Genomic DNA, 21,523 nt, shown 5'->3' with positions numbered 1-21,523 from the left:
GAGAAACTGAGTTAATGTTTCAGGTCGATGACCCTTCATCAGAACTGGAAAAAGTTGGAGAAGTAACAGGTTTTTAAGCAAGTGTAGGGGTAGGGAAAGGGGGGAGGGGAAGGAAAGAACAAAAGGGAAAGTCTGTGATAGGATGGAAGGCAGGAGAGATTAAGAGACAAAAGGGATGATGGTGCAAGGCAAAAGGAGATGGTAATGTGACAAGTTAAGAAACAAAAGATGACTAGATGAAGTGTAAATGGGAATGGCAGAATGATCGACAGCTGCCATGTGAGAGGACAAAAAGGGAAAAAAGAAAAAAAATATAGGGGCCGAGGTTAGAGTCTGAACTTGTTGAACTCGATGTTGAGTCCAGAAAGCTGTAGAGTGCCTAATCGAAAGATGAGGTGCTGTTCCTCGAGCTTATGTTGAGCTTCATTGGAGCAACGGAGAGGTCAGAGAGTGAGTGGGGCGGAGAATTAAAGTGACAGGCGACCGGAAGCTCGGGATCACCCTTACGGACTGAATGGAGGCGTTCAGCAAAGCGGTCGCCCAATCCACCCCAATGTAGAGGAGACCGCATCGTGAGCAGCGAATACAGTATATAGCCTTCTGGACTCAGCATCGAGTTCAACAATTTCAGACTCTAACCTCGGCCCCTATATTTTTTAAATTTTTTTTCCCTTTTTTTTTCCTCTCACATGACAGCCGTTGATGATTCTGCCATCGCCATTTACACCTCATCTAGAGTCATCTTTCGTTTCTTACCTTGTCCCATTACCATCTCATTTTGCCTTGCACCATCATCCCTTTTGTCTTTTAATCTCCTGCCTTCCGGCCTATCATAGACCCTCCCTTTGTTCTTTCCTTCCCCTCCTCCCTTTCCCTGCCCCTACCCTTGCTTAAAAATCTGTTACTTCTCTAACTTTTTCCAGTTCTGACGCAGGGTCATCGACCTGAAACGTTAACTCTGTTTCTCTCTCCACAGATGCCGCCTGACCTGCTGAGTGTTGCCAGCATTTTCTGTTGTTATTTCAGATTTCCCGCATCCGCAGTATTTTGCTATTGTAACACCAATATAAAAGTTGGGATGTACAGCTGGAGCCAAGTGAAACCCATGCTGTATCCGGAATTTGGGCAGAATCGTGAACATTATCATTGGGGGTCGCATGGTGAAGTTTACTTGCCATAGAGGGAGTGCAGCGAAGGTTCACCAGGCTGATTCCTGGGATGGCAGGACTGTTGTATGAGGATTGATTGGGTCGACTAGGCCTGTATTCACTAGAGTTTAGAAGAATGAGAGGGGATCTCATTGAAACGTATAAAATTCTGACAGGGCCAGACAGACTGGATGCAGGGAGGATGTTTCCCCTGGCTGGGGGGTCTAGAACAAGGGGTCACAGTCTCAGGATACGGGCTAGGACATTTAGGATTGAGATGAGGAGAAATTCTTCACTCCGAAGGTGGTGAACCTGTGGAATTCTCTACCACAGAAGGCTGTGGGGGCCAAGTCACTGAATATATTTAAAAAGTTGATAGATAAATTTTTAGACACCAAAGGCATCAAGGGGTATGGGGAGAGAGCGGGAATATGGTATTGAGATAGAGGATCAGCCATGATCATATTGAATGGTGGAGCAGGCTCGAAGGGCCAAATGGCCTACTCCTGCTCCTATTTTTCTATGTTTCTATGTTTACAAAGGATCTGGCCTTTTCATGTTTGCTCCCATTGCCTTGAATTCACTTGTACCAAACCTCCTCTTATTCACTTCCACTGTACTGGATTCCTGATCCAAATGTTTCTGATTATCTGGTTGCCGATAGTCAGAGCACTGAATGCACAGAGGATGCTGGCAAGCGTAGCGCAAAGGTCAGCCGCACATTCATAAATCTAATCGCACTGGCGTAGGTGCAAGTTTTTAATTGAGTGTTTCTGTTGTGTTTCTACCAAGTTGCTGAACGACTGGTTAACAACAACAACGGCTTACATTTATATAGCGCCTTTAACGTAATAAAATGCCCCAAGGCACTTAAATGGCCTCCGGGATGCCAATTGACTTTTTTAAAATAAGAAGTTTCTAGAAACCCTGAGATTTTTTTGGCTGGCAGACTGTGTGTTTATCAGTGTTGGATGGCACTTTATTTGATTGTGGTGTAAACATGTTACTGTGTGGCTCAGGGGTCTGCTCTGCAATGCTGGAGGCAAGGCCACCTTCGTTAATCTTCCTACAGAGCGAAAAAGGTTTGTTCTGATGGTTAAAGGGTGCGTTTTCCCTGGAAGCTTTCCTAGACTGTGATTGTCGATCATTCGTTGAAACTATCCAGTCACTGAAAAACTATTATCAACAAGACTGACCATACAGTGGTATGCATCTCAAGTTCACTTGACTGTATATACCGAAACAAATTATTCTAACCTTGGTACGGGCCCTCTTGGAGCGTCACGTGCAGTCTTGGGTTTTCCTATCTTGAAAAGGTCAGTGGTGCATTGGAGAGGCATCAGATAAGGGTGATTCAGAGAGCTGAAGCTCTAAGTTATGAGGAGAGATTCTATATAGGGCCCTGGTGAGTCCACACCTGGAGTATTGTGTACAGTTTTGGTCTCCTTACCTAAGGAAGGATATACTTGCCATAGGGGGAGTGCAACGAAGGTTCACCAGACTGGTTCCTGGGATGAGGGGATTGTCCTATGAGGAGAGATTGAGTAGACTAGGCCTATATTCTCTGGAGTTTAGAAGAATGAGAGGTGATCTCATTGAAACATACAAAATTCTTACATGGCTTGACAGGGTAGATGCAGGGTGGATGTTTCCCCTGGCTGAGGAGTAAGGGATCAGCCATTTAGGACTGAGATGAGGAGAAATTTCTTCACTCAGAGGGTGGTGAATCTTTGGAATTCTCTACCCCAGAGGGCTGTGGAGGCTCAGTCATTGAGTATATTCAAGACAGAGATCGATAGATTTTTGAATATTAAGGGAATCAAGGGATATGGGGATAGTGCAGGAAAGTGGAGATGAGGTAGAAGATCAGCCATGATCTTATTGAAGAGCCAAATGGCCTACTCCTGCTCCTATTTATTATGTTCTTATGACTCACCCAAGTTTACTTATTTTCATTTGAGCAAAGAAGATCGAGAGGGATGTGATCCTTGTTTTTAAAGTGCTGAGAGCATTGGAAAGAATGCACAAGGTTAGGTGATTGATAAAGTGAAGGCTGCAGATGTGGAGTGTCCCCCATCCCTCACAATACGGAGCAGGCAAGTGACAGAGATCCCACAGGGCGAGTTCCTGATCTCAACCAGTGAATGAGTGGCGTTCTCATACACCTTTAAGCAGCTAGTTATAAACGGCATTAGAAGGGAATGGGAAAGAGGTTACCAGACATTGAGGTCTGTTCAATGGGACCAAACTAAAGGAAGGCAGAGAAAATATAAAAAAGAGGGAAAAAAGTAGACCCCGGGAAGTTCCTTGGGAGGAGGGGAGATTCTCTCGATCGGGCCTCATAACTACCCGTCTCTCTGAGGTTTATGCCAATCTTCCATTGAAGTTACAATGGACGATCAGGAGAATCCCTGAGGAAATTCCCAGCAAGAATGTTTAATTTTTAAATGGCTATGACGGTGGATGTTATAAATCTCATCATTCATCAAGAAACTACTCGTGAAATAACACTGGACGGTCAGCTGGTGGCGCCGTCCAAGGAGTATAAATACTCGGGTGTCGGCCCCAGCTTGCCAGGGACATTTTGTAAGACAAGGAACTAGTGAAGTACAACTAGACCTCCATGTTCTGAAACAAGTTGATTAAAGTCTTGCTTTATACTCAAACCAAGTGCGTAGTGAGTTTTATTACGTCAGTGGATCTTTCTCCTTAAAGAGGCATCTTGATGGTGAGACTCCCTCCTTTAAAAGAAGTCCTGATTGTGACATTCCCACTTTAAGGTGGGTTCTGATGGTGAGATGTGTGAAGGTTCTGATGGTGAGATGTGTGAAGATTCTGATGTGAGATTTAAAAATGGCCAAACCCCATCATTAAATAATTTGTCAACACTCACCATTCATGCATGAAGAATGGGTGGGGGTGGTGGGTGGGAAAACACTAAAAACATGGTGCCAATAATGGGATTTTTTAAAATTGGGAGTAATGCTGTTGAGACTCACTCTTTAGGAGGGTCCTGATGGTGAGACTCTGTATTTAAAGGCTGAGGTTAGCTATGAGTCTGTGGGGGAATATATCAAAGGATCAAGTGTAGGAGCTGAGGATTGAGAGACTCTGTAGCTCCAGCTGTGTGTACCCATTACAGGGTTGGCCCAATGAAACTATGTGGAGTCTAGATGATAGGTCTCGCACTGCTGTGTCACTGTCAAAGAAAACGCACACTTATATCCTAATGAGTACCTCTGAGAGGGTGCTTGACTTTTAGATTTTACTTAATAACACCGTAAACCTTACAGTTCTCTGGAATACATCCCAACCTAATTTGTTCTTTCATCCTCCTCCTCTTCTGAAGGTGCTGAATCGAATTACTTGTGCAACTAGTTGTTCTTCATGTATAAGCCTAGATATTGAGCACTGGCAGGTTGGATGACCACTGGGGCAATCATAACTGAGATAAATACTGTTATCACCTAACACCCATGTCTGTACTTTTCAATGTGGCTTTGTAACCAGCCACTATGGGATTGCAAGAGTGGCCTCGGAGGTGCCTCTCCCTCTGACCTTCCCTCCGCCACGGGAAAGCATTGGACTGGGATCTTGAGAGCAACCCCATTCAGTATCACTCTGTGCCCCCCACCCATTCTGTATAACTCTGTGCCCCCCACCCATTCTGTATAACTCTGTGCCCCCCCACCCATTCTGTATAACTCTGTGCCCCCCCATTCTGTATCACTCTGGGACCCCCCCTCATTCTGTATCACTCTGTGGCCCCCCATTCAGTATCACAGTGTGACCCCCTCATTCTGTATCACAGTGTGACACCCCCATTCTGTATCACACTGTGACCCCCCGACGTAATAAAATCTCACTACGCACTTGGTGTACATAAAGCAAGGCTTTAATCGACTTGTAACAAAGCATGGAGGTCTAGTTAGTAGTCACTAGCTTCCTGTTTCCAGACTGTCTCTGGCCAAGGTGGGCCCACGTCCGAGTATTTATACTCCTCGGGTGGCGCCCTCAGTTTGCGGTTCAGTAGTACTTCTTGTAGAAGTTGCAATTTATGACACCCCCCATTCTGTATCACACTGTGACCCCCCCCATTCTGTATCACTCTGTGACCCACCCCCCCATTCTGTATCACTCTGTGACCCCCCATTCTGTATCACTCTGTGACCCCCCATTCTGTATCACTCTGTGACCCCCCCATTCTGTATCACTCTGTGACCCCCCCATTCTGTATCACTCTGTGGACCCCCCCATTCTGTATTACTCTGTGGACCCCCCCATTCTGTATCACAGTGTGACCCCCCCATTCTGTATCACTCTGTGACCCACCCCCCATTCTGTATCACTCTGTGACCCCCCCATTCTGTATCACTCTGTGACCCCCCCATTCTGTATCACTCTGTGACCCCCCCATTCTGTATTACAGTGTGACCCCCCATTCTGTATCACTCTGTGACCCACCCCCCATTCTGTATCACAGTGTGACCCCCCATTCTGTATCAGTGTGACCCCCCCATTGTGTATCACACTGTGACCCCCCATTGTGTATCACACTGTGACCCCCCCATTGTGTATCACACTGTGACCCCCCATTGTGTATCGCACTGTGACCCCCCCATTGTGTATCGCACTGTGACCCCCCCATTGTGTATCGCACTGTGACCCCCCCATTGTGTATCGCACTGTGACCCCCCCCATTGTGTATCGCACTGTGACCCCCCCATTCTGTATCACTCTGTGACCCCCCCATTCTGTATCACTCTGTGACCCACCCCCCATTCTGTATCACTCTGTGACCCACCCCCCATTCTGTATCACAGTGTGACCCCCCATTCTGTATCAGTGTGACCCCCCCATTCTGTATCACTCTGTGACCCCCCCATTGTGTATCGCACTGTGACCCCCCCATTGTGTATCGCACTGTGACCCCCCATTGTGTATCGCACTGTGACCCCCCCATTGTGTATCGCACTGTGACCCCCCCATTGTGTATCGCACTGTGACCCCCCCATTGTGTATCGCACTGTGACCCCCCCATTGTGTATCGCACTGTGACCCCCCCATTGTGTATCGCACTGTGACCCCCCCATTGTGTATCGCACTGTGACCCCCCCATTGTGTATCGCACTGTGACCCCCCCATTGTGTATCGCACTGTGACCCCCCCATTGTGTATCGCACTGTGACCCCCCCATTGTGTATCGCACTGTGACCCCCCCATTGTGTATCGCACTGTGACCCCCCCATTGTGTATCGCACTGTGACCCCCCCATTGTGTATCGCACTGTGACCCCCCCATTGTGTATCGCACTGTGACCGCCCATTGTGTATCGCACTGTGACCCCCCCATTGTGTATCGCACTGTGACCCCCCCATTGTGTATCGCACTGTGACCCCCCCATTGTGTATCGCACTGTGACCCCCCCATTGTGTATCGCACTGTGACCCCCCATTGTGTATCGCACTGTGACCCCCCCATTGTGTATCGCACTGTGACCCCCCCATTGTGTATCGCACTGTGACCCCCCCATTGTGTATCGCACTGTGACCCCCCCATTGTGTATCGCACTGTGACCCCCCCATTGTGTATCGCACTGTGACCCCCCCCATTGTGTATCGCACTGTGACCCCCCTCCATTGTGTATCGCACTGTGACCCCCCCCATTCTGTATCACTCTGTGGTCCTCAGTTCCATCCAAGACCAACAAATTAATTTGTCGAAGAAAGATACAAGTGGAAAGTCTGAATGTTAAAAGAGCAGAGCTTGGTAACCAATCTATGTACCAAGCAGGACAGGGCTGTGTGAGTGTGGAGATCTCGGTTCCTGACCCCTCTCTGGGAAAGAGCATTTCATGCGCTGAGTTATCCTGTTTTAATTGCTCTTTATTTATCACTCTAATGTTTTTTCTTTCAAACATCAATATTGGTTTTAGATTAGCTTTGGTGCAATGTTGTCTTTTGCCGTGTTTTGAGTGGCCAGTGTTTTCCATGCAAGCTGAGACACAGCTACTTCTCAGCAAGTGCAAACCTTAGTAGACTCACCAGTTTGAGTCAATGTATTTGTAAAACAAACGAGAGGCGTGAGCGGGATGGAGAGAAGAGCATTGCTTTATGGTGATTTCAGAATGTAGGTGACGTGCTCTCAAACAGAGTTGTTGGAGGAGGCAGGATTGGTAAACAGAGCCAATGTAGTCACTCCAATTACTGGGCAAGCTAATAGAAACATAGAAGATAGGAGCAGGAGTAGGCCATTCGGCCCCTCGAGCCTGCTCCGCCATTCAATGTGATCATGGCTGATCATCCAAATTCAGTACCCGGTCCCTGCTTTCTCCCCATACCCCTCGATCCCCCCAGCCTCAAGAAATATATCCAACTCCTTCCTGAACACACTCAATGAACTGGCCTCCACCGCCCTCCATGGCAGAGAATTCCACAGGTTCACCACTCTCGGTGAAGAAATTCCTCCTCATTTCTGTCGTAAATGGCATACCCCTTATCCTTAGACTGTGACCCCTGGTTCTGGACTCCCCGACCATCGGGAACATCCTTCCTGCATCTAGTCTGTCCAGTCCTGTCAGAATTTTATAAGTTTCAATGAGATCCCCTCTCATTCTTCTAAACTCCAGCGAGTATAAGCCAAATCAACCCAATCTCTCCTCATACGTCATTCCTGCCATCCCAGGTATCAGCCTGGTGAATCTTCGCTGAACTCCTTCCATGGCAAGAACATCCTTCCTCAGATAAGGCGACCAAAACTGCACACAATACTCAAGATGTGGTCTCACCAAGGCCCTGTACAACTGCAGCAAGACATCCTTGTTCCTGTACTCAAAGCCTCTCGCTACGAAGGCCAACATACCATTTGCCTTCTTAACCGCCTGCTGCACCTGCATGCTTACCTTCAGCGACTGGTGCACAAGGACACCCAGGTCTCGTTGCAATTCCCCTTCGCCCAATCTATTGCCATTCAGATAATAATCTGACTTCCTGTTTTTGCCACAAGTGGATAACCTCACATTTATCCATGTTATATTGCATCTGCCATGCTTCTGCCCAATCACCCAACCTGTCCAAATCATCCTGGAGTTTCTCGGCATCCTCCTCACAGCACACACGCCCACCCAGCTTTGTGTCATCTGCAAATTTGGAGATATTACATCTAGTTCCCTCGTCTAGATCATTAATATATATTGTGAATAGCTGGGGTCCAAGGACCGATCCCTGCGGTACCCCACTAGTCACTGCCTGCCACTCGGAAAACGACCCGTTTATTCCAACTCTTTGCTTTCTATCTGCCAACCAGTTCTCTATCCAAGTCAGTACCTTGCCCCCAATCCCATGTGCCTTAACTTTACACGCTAATCTCTTATGCGGGACCTTAATGCATGCTGCTCTCGCATAGCCCCCCGAAGGAAGAGACAAAAGCCTAATTACAGATTGCACACCAGCCCACCCCATGAGTCAGGGATGGGGCAGTTACTGTCCAGAGTGTTCAGGAGACAAAACCACACCTAATGAATGGCCATTTGTGTGAGGTAGTAGGGAGCAATTGCTGATTGTAGAACTATGCTCTTGCATGAGTCTGCATCTTCAGGATAGCGGGGGAGTAAATTGGAGAGAAGCTGGAAGAGGAAAACAAAACAAAAAGACTATCCCAGACAATCCCAGGATTTGGTGTGTGCAAAGCAGGAATGTATCTTCAAAGACATGGTTATTCATATGCTTCTAGTTAGATTGTAATTGAAAGACTTGAGATTATCTTTAGCTGCTTGTCTGGGTGCGGCCACCACTGGCTTCAGCCGAAGGAACATCTTGACCCCACATGAAGGAGTCACACCCTAGCCCTACAGAAACGCGTGCCTCCTCTGAAATAGCCTCCAGATGCTGAGCCCTTTAATAGACTTGTGCTTTTTTTGTTTTTGGTATGTGTGGACGTCGTGGATGGAGGATTTCATCAAATTTAAATACCACAACAGCACTCTCGCCATCCTGCTTGGCGCATGGCTGTAGTTTCACACGGGGGCGGTACCTCTTCTGTAAACAACTCATTCCCTGCCATTGACCTTCTGGGGTACCCTTATCTCCTCTGTGCTTGGAGTTGCTCAAATAACTCCCCAGGCACAGGGAAGTTAATACAAAAAGAAAATACTGCAGATGCTGGAAATCTGTAATAAAAACAGAAAATGCTGGAGATACTCAACAGGTCAGGCAGCATCTGTGAAGAGAGAAACAGAGTTAACGTTTCAGGTCGATGACCTTTCGTCAGTTAGTGCATTGGGTCAGGTTTAAATGCTACTGGCCACTGCAGGGGCTGTGGTACAAAGAAGGTTGATGCCTGGTGATGGTGGAGGTGAGGGAAGTCGATCGCAAATACTGTCAAAAGTACCTCTTGGATGTTTTTCATTTCATTATTCTTGGATTCATTTGAATGTGAAAATCAATTCTCCGAATTTGACGCCGGTGTCATTATATACTAACTGTGGTGTGAGAGAGACAGAGTACAAGGTCAGAGAGGATGTTCAGCTTGTTCCAAGAGATTTTCTATACAGACGAGTGTTTTCTTGATAATGTTCTTGCCTCCTTTCTGAAGGCGCTAATTTGTGCTGCGTTTTGGTTCCACATACAACTGATGTCCATCAACACTTCTCCTGAGTGGCCATTGTTTACGTGGGAGTCTAGACCAGTAAGTGTTGGCAAGCTGTTTGATGATGGAAGTGCCATTGCAGCCAAGCCCACTCCTGTGATTATTGCTTGTGTAGGTAGAGCTAGCAGCCATTCTGTAACAATAATGTTCTACAAAGTACAATAAGATGAATTACCAGTATTGGTATTGGTTGAGGGAAGAATCTTTAACATCCAGCTTGGTTGAAACTCTTATCCAAAGAACAGCATCTCATCAGTATTACATTAGAGGGTTAACCGAAGTTATATATGGAGTGGGACTTGAACCCATAACCTTCTGATCCAAATTGAGTCAAGCTGCCACTTTGGGAATGCATGATACCAACACAATGAATGCTTTAAGTGTTCCATTTTCCAACAATAACATCTCTAATCTCAATGACTACAAATTTTTTTTAAAAAGAGACTGTTGGCTATGTGAACTGCTCTCAGCCTGTAACAGTGACTCTGGAGCGAACGGGAGTGGTCTGGAGCAACTCGGTTTGTTTGTTTTTTCTATTTGCAGAGAAGTACCTCTCCTTTGTCCAGTGCTTGACTTTAGGTGTCAGCTGTGGCTCAGTGGGTCGCACTCTCACCTCTGAGTCAGAAGGTCATGGGTTCAAGTCCCACGCCAGAGACTTGAGCACATAAATCCAGCCTGACACTCCAGTGGAGTGCTGCACTGTCGGAGATGCCGTCTTTCGGATGAAACGTTAAATCGAGGCTCCGTCTGCTCTCTTAGGTGGATGTAAAAGATCCCGCGGCATTATTTCAAAGAAGAGCAGGGGAGTTCTCCCCGGTGTCCTGGGGCCAATATTTATCCCTCAATCAACATCACTAAAACAGATTATCTGGTCATTATCACATTGGTATTAGTGGGAGCTTGCTGTGTGCAAATTGGCTGCAAAGTTTCCTACATTACAACAGTTACTACACTTCAGAAGTAGTTTATTGGCTGTGAAGTGCTTAGGGATGTCCTGAGGTTGTGAAAGGCGCTATATAAATGCAAGTCTTTCTTTGAGAAGCTCACTATGGGAATAATGCAGCAGATAATGAAGCTCTTGTATTCGACTCCTATTGAAAGCCTTATGCTTAAACTTGGAAAGATGTTCTTGTTTTAGCCGCATGCGCATTAATGAGTGTGATCTGAGTAACACAGGTTAGGAAGAAATAAAATCGATGGGTGAATCATCTGGACCCCCCATTTCATTCTCAACAGCAGCTTTGGCAGGGCTCCATACAGCAGTTCTCAGGTGGTACTGAATTTTAAACAACATCAACAGCATGGTGGCCAGGACTGAAAAGGTTCACCTCTAGTGACAGACAGCTGAGTGCTCCTATGCTGAAACATGAATCTCTCTCAAACGGCAACAAGGAGCAAATCCCCAGTCAGATTCATCGCATTTGAAAGGCTCTAAGCAATTCTCTGATATATAAAGTAGATGTGGGAGTATATTACACTGAATGTATCCCCTCCCAATACAGACACAGTAATACCTTTATCCCCCCCCCCCACTGTAAAAGTAATACATTTGCCATAACAACAATACACCATTAACTGCATCCTTACTGTGAGCTTGGATTTTAAGAAAGATGAGTTGCAATGTCTGGTGTTGTACTATGCTGTACAGAACAGGAAGATCGCGGAGGGGTGCTATAATTGCGCTAGGTTAGGGAGGGATAGTCAGTCAGGTGTCCCACTGCCAGACACTATCCAGTGACTCCAAATGGAAAGTGCAAGTTCTTGGACATTGAGTAAGGACAGGATTGGGCTCAGTTGGATGCCCACATGGTGGAATAGCCTGATAACACTCGCCTGTCTAGCTATGACGAATGACAAGCTATCAGAGGGCAGCCTGCACCAGAGGAGCCATCCCCGTGCAAGGGGCCAACACTGAGTGGAAAGGAGAGGAGAAAACTGGTTTAAAAAAAAAACCCACAACAAAGTGTCTTGCACGGCACTTTTCTTGCTGATGGTGGCCCTTTAAGAAATAACATGATTAAGTAATTGATGATGGGAAAAAAAGTTAATTCATTGCTTTGAAAACTAGAAATCCAAAGTGGAAATTAATAGTACATCGTCAGGAAATACAGAAGTACACACTGTAACTGTTTTGAGACATATCAATTTTTTTTGTACTGGACAACTAAAATGAAGTAGTAAGTGGATGTTGGAGAACTTTTTTAATTGAAGAAAGCTAATTTCATAGAAGGAATCCTGTCTGACTGTTCTCAATTATAACCTACTGCGCAAGATACTGATAATCACTATCATTCACTTCTGCTTCAAAAGAAAAAGCAGATTTTAAAAAATCTCAGTATTAAAATAAGGAGTTAAAAGAAAATCTCTTTAGTTAGTAAGTGGACTCCCCATTTGAAGAACTGAGCCGTACAGTTCCCAGTCCGTGGACATTTAGCTCTGCTGGAAATGAACCGTCCTACATGTTCTTCCTGCTCCCTGAATTCTCACTGTTGAAACCATGACTAGTTGCAGCGTCTCCTACTCTAACTAATTACTTGCCAGGAGCTGAACACTTCTGGAGCTCCTTGCGTCTCTCAGCTTGTCGTCATCCTAAAATCCACAGGCTTTCAAAACACACTTTTGGTCTCGCTTAACTCTTGCTTCTTGACGTATCTCATCTTCTCTGAACCTTGGTGGTGTCCTGCACTTTGAGCCTTTTTCCCCATCACTCAAAATAGAAAAGACGGTAGGATTGGTATAAATTTTGGCAGGGTAGAGTATCGGGGGCTATGGAGAAAAAGCGGGTAAATGGGTTTGTGGTTCAGATCAGCCATGATCTAATTGAATGGCAGAACAGGCTCGAGGGGTTGAATGGCCTACTCCTGTCCCTATGTTCTTATGAAATTTACTTTGCTATTTTTTTAGGTCTATGTTAAAGACCTATTCAGATACTTTTATCTCTCCTTGAGTCTTGGCACCAATTCCATGGTCTATGTTGTGTGGGAGGAAGGGAAATCGAAAGCTTTTATAAATATATCAAAAGGAAAAGACTGGTGAAAACCAAAGTTGGTCCATTGCAGTCAGATACGGGGGAATATATAATGGGAAATAAGGAAATGGCAGATCAACTAAATGCATACTTTGGGTCAGTCTTTACGAAGGAAGACACAAAAAACCTCCCTGGGATATCGGGAAAAATAGGGACATTGGCAAAGGAGGAACTGACGCAAATCAATATCTCTAAGGATATGGTGTTAAGGAAGCTAAAGGGATTGAAGGTGGACAAATCCCCAGGGCCTGATAACATGCATCCTAGGGTACTGAAGGAGGTGGCCCTAGAGATAGCGGATGCACTAAGGATGATTTTTCAGAATTCATTAGACTCGGGAACAGTGCCGATGGATTGGAGGGTAGCTAACGTTACCCCACTATTCAAAAAGGGGGGTAGGGAAAAAGCAGGTAATTACAGACCTGTAAGCCTTACATCAGTTGTGGGCAAAATGCTGGAGTCCATCATTAAGGATGAAATAGCGGAGCACTTAGCAAATGGGGACAGGATAGGACAGAGTCAACATGGATTTACAAAGGGTAAATCGTGCTTGACTAATCTATTGGAATTTTTTGAGGGAGTAACTGGTAGAATAGATGGGGGAGAGCCAGTAGATGTGGTGTACCTGGACTTCCAAAAGGCCTTCGATAAGGTCCCACATAAAAGATTAGCATGGAAAATTGAGGCTCATGGGATAAAGGGGAAAGTTTTGGCGTGGATAGGGAACTGGCTGTCAGATAGAAAACAGAGAGTTGGAATAAACGGCTCATTTTCTGAATGGCAGGCAGTAACAAGTGGGGTACCACAGGGATCTGTCCTGGGCCCCCAGCTGTTCACAATTTACATTAATGACCTGGATCAGGGAGTCGGATGCAGCATTTCCAAATTTGCAGACGACACTAAACTAGGAGGTGGGGTGGGCTCAGAGGAAGAGACCAGGAAGCTCCAGAGCGATTTGGACAGACTGGGCGATTGGGCGGATAAATGGCAGATGCACTATAATGTGGACAAGTGCGAAGTTATCCACCTTGGGTGCAGGAACGGGAGGGCAAATTATTATTTAAATGGCAATAGATTGGGAGAGGGGGAAGTACAGAGAGACCTGGGTGTTCTTGTACACCAGTCACTGAAGGCGAGCATGCAGGTGCAACAGGCGGTCAAGAAGGCAAACGGTATGCTGGCCTTCATAGCAAAAGGGTTAGAATACAGGAACAGGGATACCTTGCTGCAGCTGTACAGGGCACTGGTGAGACCACACCTCGAGTACTGTGTACAGTTTTGGTCGCCTCATCTGAGGAAGGATGTTCTTGCCATGGAGGGGGTGCAGCGGCGATTCACCAGGCTGATACCAGGAATGGCGGGAATGACCTATGAGGAGAGACTATGTAGTTTAGGGATGTACACACTGGAGTTTAGAAGATTGAGAGGGGACCTCATAGAAGTGTATAAAATTCTGACAGGTCTAGACAGACTGGATGCAGAAGGAATGTTTCCCTTGGCGGGTGAGAACAGAACTAGAGGACATAATTTAAGGATAAGGGCTAAACCATTTAGGACAGAGATGAGGGGGAATTTCTTCACTCAGAGAGTGGTGAACCTGTGGAACTCATTGCCACAGAGGGCAGTGTACGCCAGCTCATTAAATATATTTAAGAGGGAATTAGATATATTTCTACGGGCAAAAGGGGTTAAGGGTTACGGAGAGAAGGCGGGGACGGGATACTGAATTAAAGGATCAGCCATGATCTCATTAAATGGCGGAGCAGGCACGAAGGGCCGAATGGCCTACTCCTGCTCCTATCTTCTATGTATCTATGTATCTATGAATACGTATCAAAGAGGTGTTTGCAGTAAACCATTCCGTGTGGTCAGTAGCCATGACAACCTGGGATTTGTGGGTCATGTGGCTGGATGTCTCTCGGTGGAAAGATTAACAAAACCAATACACTGCATGTGATGGCGCTCTTGGCAACCCAAGGCTTGTGTTTATTTGAGTTGGATGTCCATTCCAGAGTCTTCACAATTCCCCGGTTGTTAGCTTGGGTTGCTATCTTTTGCCAAATTCAAATCCAGGTGGTGATAGATGATTTGAGTTTATATGTTTCTTTGCTAATGATGAAAATGGAGTGAAAACCTCAATATCTAACGGCCTACTCCTGCTCCTAATTCGTATGTTCATAAGTCCCGTTCACCCATCACCCCTGTGCTCACTGTGCTCCTGGTTAAGCAAGCCTTGATTTCAAATGACACAGAAGTGAATTGAAAAAAAATTGGACACAGTTTATTTAGACTTTTCATGTTTTGGTTTACTTTCCCGCCCCCCCCCCCTCAACCACCACTCAAAATAAAGGGCCTCCTGTTTCAAAAATGGATGGGTGGCAACTTTACTGGGGCAGTGTTCTGATGTAAAGCCATGGTGTGGAGATGCCAGTGTTGGACTGGGGTGGACAAATGTAAGAAATCACACAACACCAGGTTATAGTCCAACAGCTTTAAGCTGTTGGACTATAACCTGGTGGTGTGTGATTTCTTACTGATGTAAAGCGACATTTACTCATCAGTTTTGACTTCAGTTGTGATTGCACCCCTCGCAACAGGCAGAATCGCTGGCAGAGAGGAATAAAAATCAATCTCTTTCACGCCTTACTCTTCCAATATTCCTATTCTAGGTTTAAGAACATGAGAAATAGGAGCAGGAGTAGGCCATTCGGCCCTTTTAGCCTGCTCTGCCATTCAATAAGATCACTGCTGATCTACCTCAACTCTACCTTCCGGTGCTATCCCCATATCCCTTGGTTCCCTTTAATATCCAAAAATCTATTGATCTCTGTCTTGAATATACTCAACGACTGAGCCTCCACAGCCCTCTCGGGTAGAGAATTCCAAAGATTTCTCCTCATCTCAGCCCTGAATGGCCGACCCTTTATTCTGAGACTGTGACCCCTGGTTCTAGATTCCCCAGCCAGGGAAAACAACCTCTCAGCATCTACCCTGTCAAGCTCTGTAAGAATTTTGTATGTTTCAATGAGATTAGGATGAAAAAAAGCAGGGATTGTCTCAGGTTTACCAGACCTGCTAATCTGGTGTGACTGCAACTTCGTAATAGCAGAAGGCAAGGAAATGAACACATTCCCCTGCACAATACTCAATCCAAGATTCCTGGTATGAACTGGGTAGAGAATCTGTTCCAAGATGGTATGCTGTAAGGCCAAGACTTACAAACATTTTTGTGGGGAGCTTCTGCAGATATTAACACATTCCCTGATACCCTTGTCTTAACTTCTGAAAGGCTGTGTCAATGCTGGGTTTACAGAGAATATTAATTGTTGCACAGCAGCAGAAATAACACACGAGTATTCAACAAATACAGAAAAAATATAAAGAAAGAAATAACGTGCATTTATATAGCGCCTTTCATTACCTCAGGACGACCCAAAGCGCTTTACAGCCAATGAAATACTTTTGAAGTGTAGTCACTGTTGTAATGTAGGGAAATGCGGCAGCCAATGCGCACAGCAAGGTTCCATAAACAGCAATGAGGTAAACGGCCTGTTTTTTAGTGATGTTGATTGAGGGATAAATGTTAGAGTAGACACCAGGAGAGCTCCCTCGCTCTTCTACAAAGAGTGCCATGGGATCTTTTGCGTCCACCTGTGAGGGCAGGCAGGACCTCAGTTTAACATTTTATCTGAAAGACAGCACCTCCAACAGTGTAGCACTCCCTCAGTACTGCACTGGAGTGTCGGTCTGGATTATGTACTCAAGTCTCTGGAGTGGGACTTGAATCCACAACCTTCTGACTCCGAGATGAGAGTGCTACCCTCTGAGCCACGGCTGACATAGCTGAACTAGTGTATAGCGTACAGAACTCTTGAAACACTGTGCTTCCAAAGCCCCGTGTGTCTAGATTGTCAGAAATCTGATAACCTCATGGACCCTCTGGGATTCCCGTACTAACTCCAGTTTGAAAGCCTGCGCTGGAAGGGATTGTAGGTTATGTTGCTATTAGTGCTTGTGGCTTCCTGACTATTTTGAGAGACCGCGTTGGACTTCAAATCAATTTTTTTCCCGCTACTCTATAATTATCATGTAGTGTAAGGCTTTTCCTTGTGATCTTTCTGCAAGGAAAGGGTTGAGTAGCCTTCCCAGAATATTCCAGCACTCCTGCAACTATATTTTACAGGGATAAACATATCCTAGGTGGATATGGCACTTACAGCTGTTATGATAGTCTATGAGCATTTAAAGACGTTCCCTTTCTTTAGTACAACACTAGCAATGATTTGCATTTATATAGCACCACTAACATACAAAAAAGTCTGCAAAAGTGCTTCACAGAGTTGTAATCAAAAAATGGATGCCAGGCCAAAGAAGGAGATGTAAGGAGGGGTGACCAAAACCTTGGCCAAAGAGTTGGGTTTTAAGTTGGGTTTTAAAGGAGGAGGGGGAGGGGTTTAAGAGCTTAGGGCCTTTGCGGCTGAGGGCACAGCCGCTGATGGTGGAGCGATGGGATGCACAAGAAAACAGTCAGACAAAGAGCGTTCAGGGGGGTTGCAGGGCTGGAGGAGTTTACGGCGATAGGGCGGGGTGAGGCCATGAAGGGACATAAACACAAGGATAATAATTTTTAAATTTGAGGCATTGGTGAGCCTGCAACCAGTGTAAGTCAGTGAGGACAGAGGTGATGGGCGAGCGGGACTTAGTCAGGGATAAGATACGGGCAGCAGAGTTTTCGATAAGTTGAAGTTTACGGAGGACACAGGATGGGGAACCAGCCAGGTAAACATTGGAATGGTCAAGTCCGGGAGTGACATCATGAAGGTTTTGGTGTACGATATGCTGAAGTAGGGGTGGAGGTGGGCACTGTTACAGAGGTGGAAGTAGGCGGTCTATGTGCTGGAGAGGATATGGGAATGGAATCTCAGCTTGGGGTCGAGGTAGAGGACAGTCTGGTTCAGCATGAGAGCGTGGCTGTGGAGGGGAATGAAATCGGTGGAGTAGGGGTCCAGTTTTGTACATCTGGGATTAGCTACATCGATTGTCACCATGAGCACCCCCACCCCACCCAACAACCCTAATAAAAACAGTCGGTACAAACATCAGTTTGAGTAGGAACACTTGTAGAAAATCCCTTAATAATCAATACCCGATAATGTATCAATTAGTTAGATCCACCTAGAAATAGACTAGAGCGGTTGGTTAGGAGCCTGGAGGTTGTAAGCTGTGAACTGTTGAAGATTCCCTGAATATAAAATTACTTTACAACAACTTGCACTATGTAGCATCTTTAACTGGGAAAACATCCCCATGCACTTCATCAAGTGGGGAAATGGACCCCAGCAGTAGTAGAGAAAAGAGACTAGATGCAGGAAGGATGTTCCCGATGGTCGGGGAGTCCAGAACCAGGGGTCACAGTCTAAGGATAAGGGGTAAGCCAATTAGGACAGAGATGAGGAGGAATTTCTTCACCCAGAGAGTGGTGAACCTGTGGAATTCTCTACCAAAGAAGGCAGTAGAGGCCAATTCATTAAATATATTCAAGAAGGAGTTAGATATATTTCTTAAGGCTAAAGGGATCAAGGGATATGGAGAGAAAGCAGGGACAGGGTACTGAGTTTGGATGATCAGCCATGATCTCATTGAATGGCGGAGCAGGCTCGAGGGGCCGAATGGCCGACTCCTGCTCCTATCTTCTATGTTTCTATGAGTTGGGAGGTGTGGTCAAAGAGGTAGGTTTAACAGAGGCGTTTGAAGCATGGGAAGAAATGGGGCAAGGCAAATGGGTTTGGAAAGAGAATTCCATAGTGCAGGGCAAGCTGTCTAGATGGTGAAGGGAAAGGGTGAATGACACTGGGCCAGAGTAAGAATAGCTGAGAATACGAGTAGGGCTGGAGGAGGTTGCAAAGGTATGGTGTGACCTGGCCAATCTAGATAACTAGCAAAACCTGACATGGCCCTAAAAAAGCTGACAACTCCAAAACTTTGCAGAAGATGGGTGAAGTTACAGTGACTGTGCAGTGGGGCACATACTTGCTATAACTGTACCCAACATTCCATCCCCTCAAGAGGTCTGCCCCCCAGTGCCTCAACCAAGTGGGCATTATCCCTGTATGAGACAAGTGAGTCTCCTATATTTCATTTCCTGAAATTGGGATCTGTTTTTTAAATAGACACTAGTTGTACAGTATTGATTGCCTTTGTGCAAATGAAAGCAAAAAGGTTTGGTGTTAGATTCCATGACCAAAAAATTCCCACATGTAAAACCAACTGCTGATCCAAAAAACTCATGAACATGAAAACATGGGGGCACATATATAATGTAGGATTTGGCACTCCTCCAACATGGGACAAACAGTTAATGAAGCCTGATAGCATGTTACAGTAGAGTTAACTTTGGATAAAATACTGTCCTAAACTGTTCTATTAATGTAACGATAAAACTTTTTTTTGGAAAGTAATGTAGAGCACTTTTGGTGTTGCAATGCATTTTACATCTATTCCCTTTTACGTTATACTCAAGATTAAAGACTGTTAATTCATGGAAGTACACTTCTGGAATGTACTGTATTTGAACAAGGTGACTTTGCCAAAGGAAGCATTGTTGCACTCTTGAAATTGCCTCATTATGTTAGAGTGTGATTTCACAAAAGTGCTAGAAGCATTAAAAAATGTTATGTACGGTCAGGGTCTGCTCATAAAGACCTTGCTGTGATGCCAGTAAAAAGAGAGATATTTCTTAGTTCCATTAAGGGAACGGACCTGTCACCATAACTGCTGCCACGACAGTAGCAAGGCTGTCACCGGAGCAGGAGCAGGAGCAGGCCTGTCATCAGGAAATGCCTATCTCTGGAGTAGCAGCTAATCTGTCACCAGGACATTACAACAGTGACTAATGACTAGCTTCAAAAGTACTTCAATGTCTGTAAAGCACTTTGGGACGTCCTGAGGTCATGAAAGGTGCTCGATAAATGTGAGTCTTTCTTTAGGGCAGGAAGAGGCAGCCATCCCCGTTAGGCCAAAAATGCCTTCATATTAGGGATGGGCAATAAATGCTGGCCTTGTCAGCGACGCCCACATCACATAGACAAATAAAAAAAAAAACATTCCCAGTGCAATCACCCCAAATTTCTTAGTTGAACTAAATTGCTATTAATTGTCCACTAGGCCTCCAGCCCCTTGCCCAAGTGGTTATTCTTCAAGCGAGGGAGCCTGGATGGGGACTGTCGCTATTTGATTCTTAGGGCATTCCCAGTGATGTGTCCACTTGCTAGGATTTTGTTTATCAATAAGGAACAGAAGGTCTGCCTGACTGCTCTCTACCTGTGGAAGGGACAGTGTGACTTTACGAAAGGAAGTGTTGTCGCGGTCTTTATGGGTGACCTATTATGTTAGAGTGTAATTTCCTATTGACCTGGCTGAGATCAGCTTACTCAGCACAGACTGACGAGTGAAGCTGGGAACGACTTGGTCTGTACGGCTGGCTGAAGCATTTTATCCCGATTGTTGTTCAATCAGAATGCTCATTTTACAAAGTATTACAAAGTATTTACAGCACAGAAACAGGCCATACAACCCAACAGGTCCATGCCGGTGTTTCTGCTCCACACGAGCCTCCTCCCACCATCTCACCCTATCAACATATCCTTCTATTTCTTTCTCCCTCATGTGATTAGCTAGCTTCCACTTAAATGCATCTGTGCTATTTGGCTCAACCACTCCCTGTGGTAGCGAGTTCCACATTCTAACCACTCTCTGGGTAAAGAAGTTTCTCCTGAATTCCCTATTGTATTTTTTAGTGACTATCTTATATTTATGGCCACTAGTTCTGGCCTCCCCCACAAGTAGAAACATCTTCTCTATGTCTATCCTATCAAACACTTTCATAATCTTGAAGACCTCTATCAGGTCACCCCTCAGTCTTCTCTTTTCTAGAGAAAAGAGCCCCAGCCTGTTCGATCTCTCCTGATAGATACATTTCTGAGTCATTTTGATTCAATTTGGTTTTAAAAAATTGTTGTTTGAAGAGAAAGCAAAAAATTTATGTCCCTTGTTTTCTAGCATTTAGGTTTACATCGTAACGATGGCCGAGACTGAAGCTAAGGATTCTGGGAAACTGAACAGCAGCAGCATGGAGAACCTGACCGAGGATGGCTTCCCTCTGTCCTCGCTGGCAAACCTATTTGAGAATGATGAGAGTGCTGCTGAAATGCCTCGGCCGGCTGGCCGAGAAAATGGGGAGAGCAATAAACAGAACCTGAGATCCAAATTCCAAGGGGCGTTTAAGAACCGAATGCCTAATCCGATCGACCTCTTGGAGTCGTCCATCTACGACTCGTCCATGCCCAGTATGGCCCCCGCCCCTAAAAAGGCCCCCATGGATTCGCTTTTTGACTATGGGTCCTACCGGCAGGGCAGCGACGACAAGCGGAAGAAAAAGAAACCGGCTAAAGAGTGAGTATGACAGGATTCACGACAAACGTCGTAACCTCGCGCGCAACAGTTTGGACAAGAGTTACACACAGCATCACCAAGGGTGGGAGCGGGCTATATATGGGATAACAGTCAACTGGAAATGTGTTGCGTGCAGCAGCGACGTCCAGTCTTTTGGAGTTGGACGTCAGATGCTCATGTCGCGACCAGTGAGTGGGACACGTGTGAGTACTTAAATGTGTGAGCCCTCCAAATGCAAAAAATGCAAGTC

General features: G+C 45.6%; 1 protein-coding gene across 1 annotated transcript in view; it reads left to right on the top strand.

The window, feature by feature from the left end:
* Window positions 1-21,523, top strand: part of trpv4 (transient receptor potential cation channel, subfamily V, member 4) — a 109,700-nt gene that overhangs the window by 5,715 nt on the left and 82,462 nt on the right. The window contains exon 2 of the mRNA XM_085961326.1: window positions 20,881-21,273. Within this exon, the coding sequence (XP_085817452.1) occupies window positions 20,903-21,273 (371 nt within the window). The 5' untranslated portion in view covers window positions 20,881-20,902. The remainder of the gene's footprint in view (window positions 1-20,880; window positions 21,274-21,523) is intronic.

Source organism: Somniosus microcephalus, chromosome 19 (genome assembly GCF_052327205.1).
Source record: "Somniosus microcephalus isolate GS21.2 chromosome 19, FLI_Smic_1.0, whole genome shotgun sequence".
Lineage (NCBI taxonomy): Eukaryota > Metazoa > Chordata > Chondrichthyes > Squaliformes > Somniosidae > Somniosus > Somniosus microcephalus.
The sequence above is the reverse complement of the archived record's forward strand: the minus strand, read 5'-3'. Positions and strand labels throughout refer to the sequence as shown.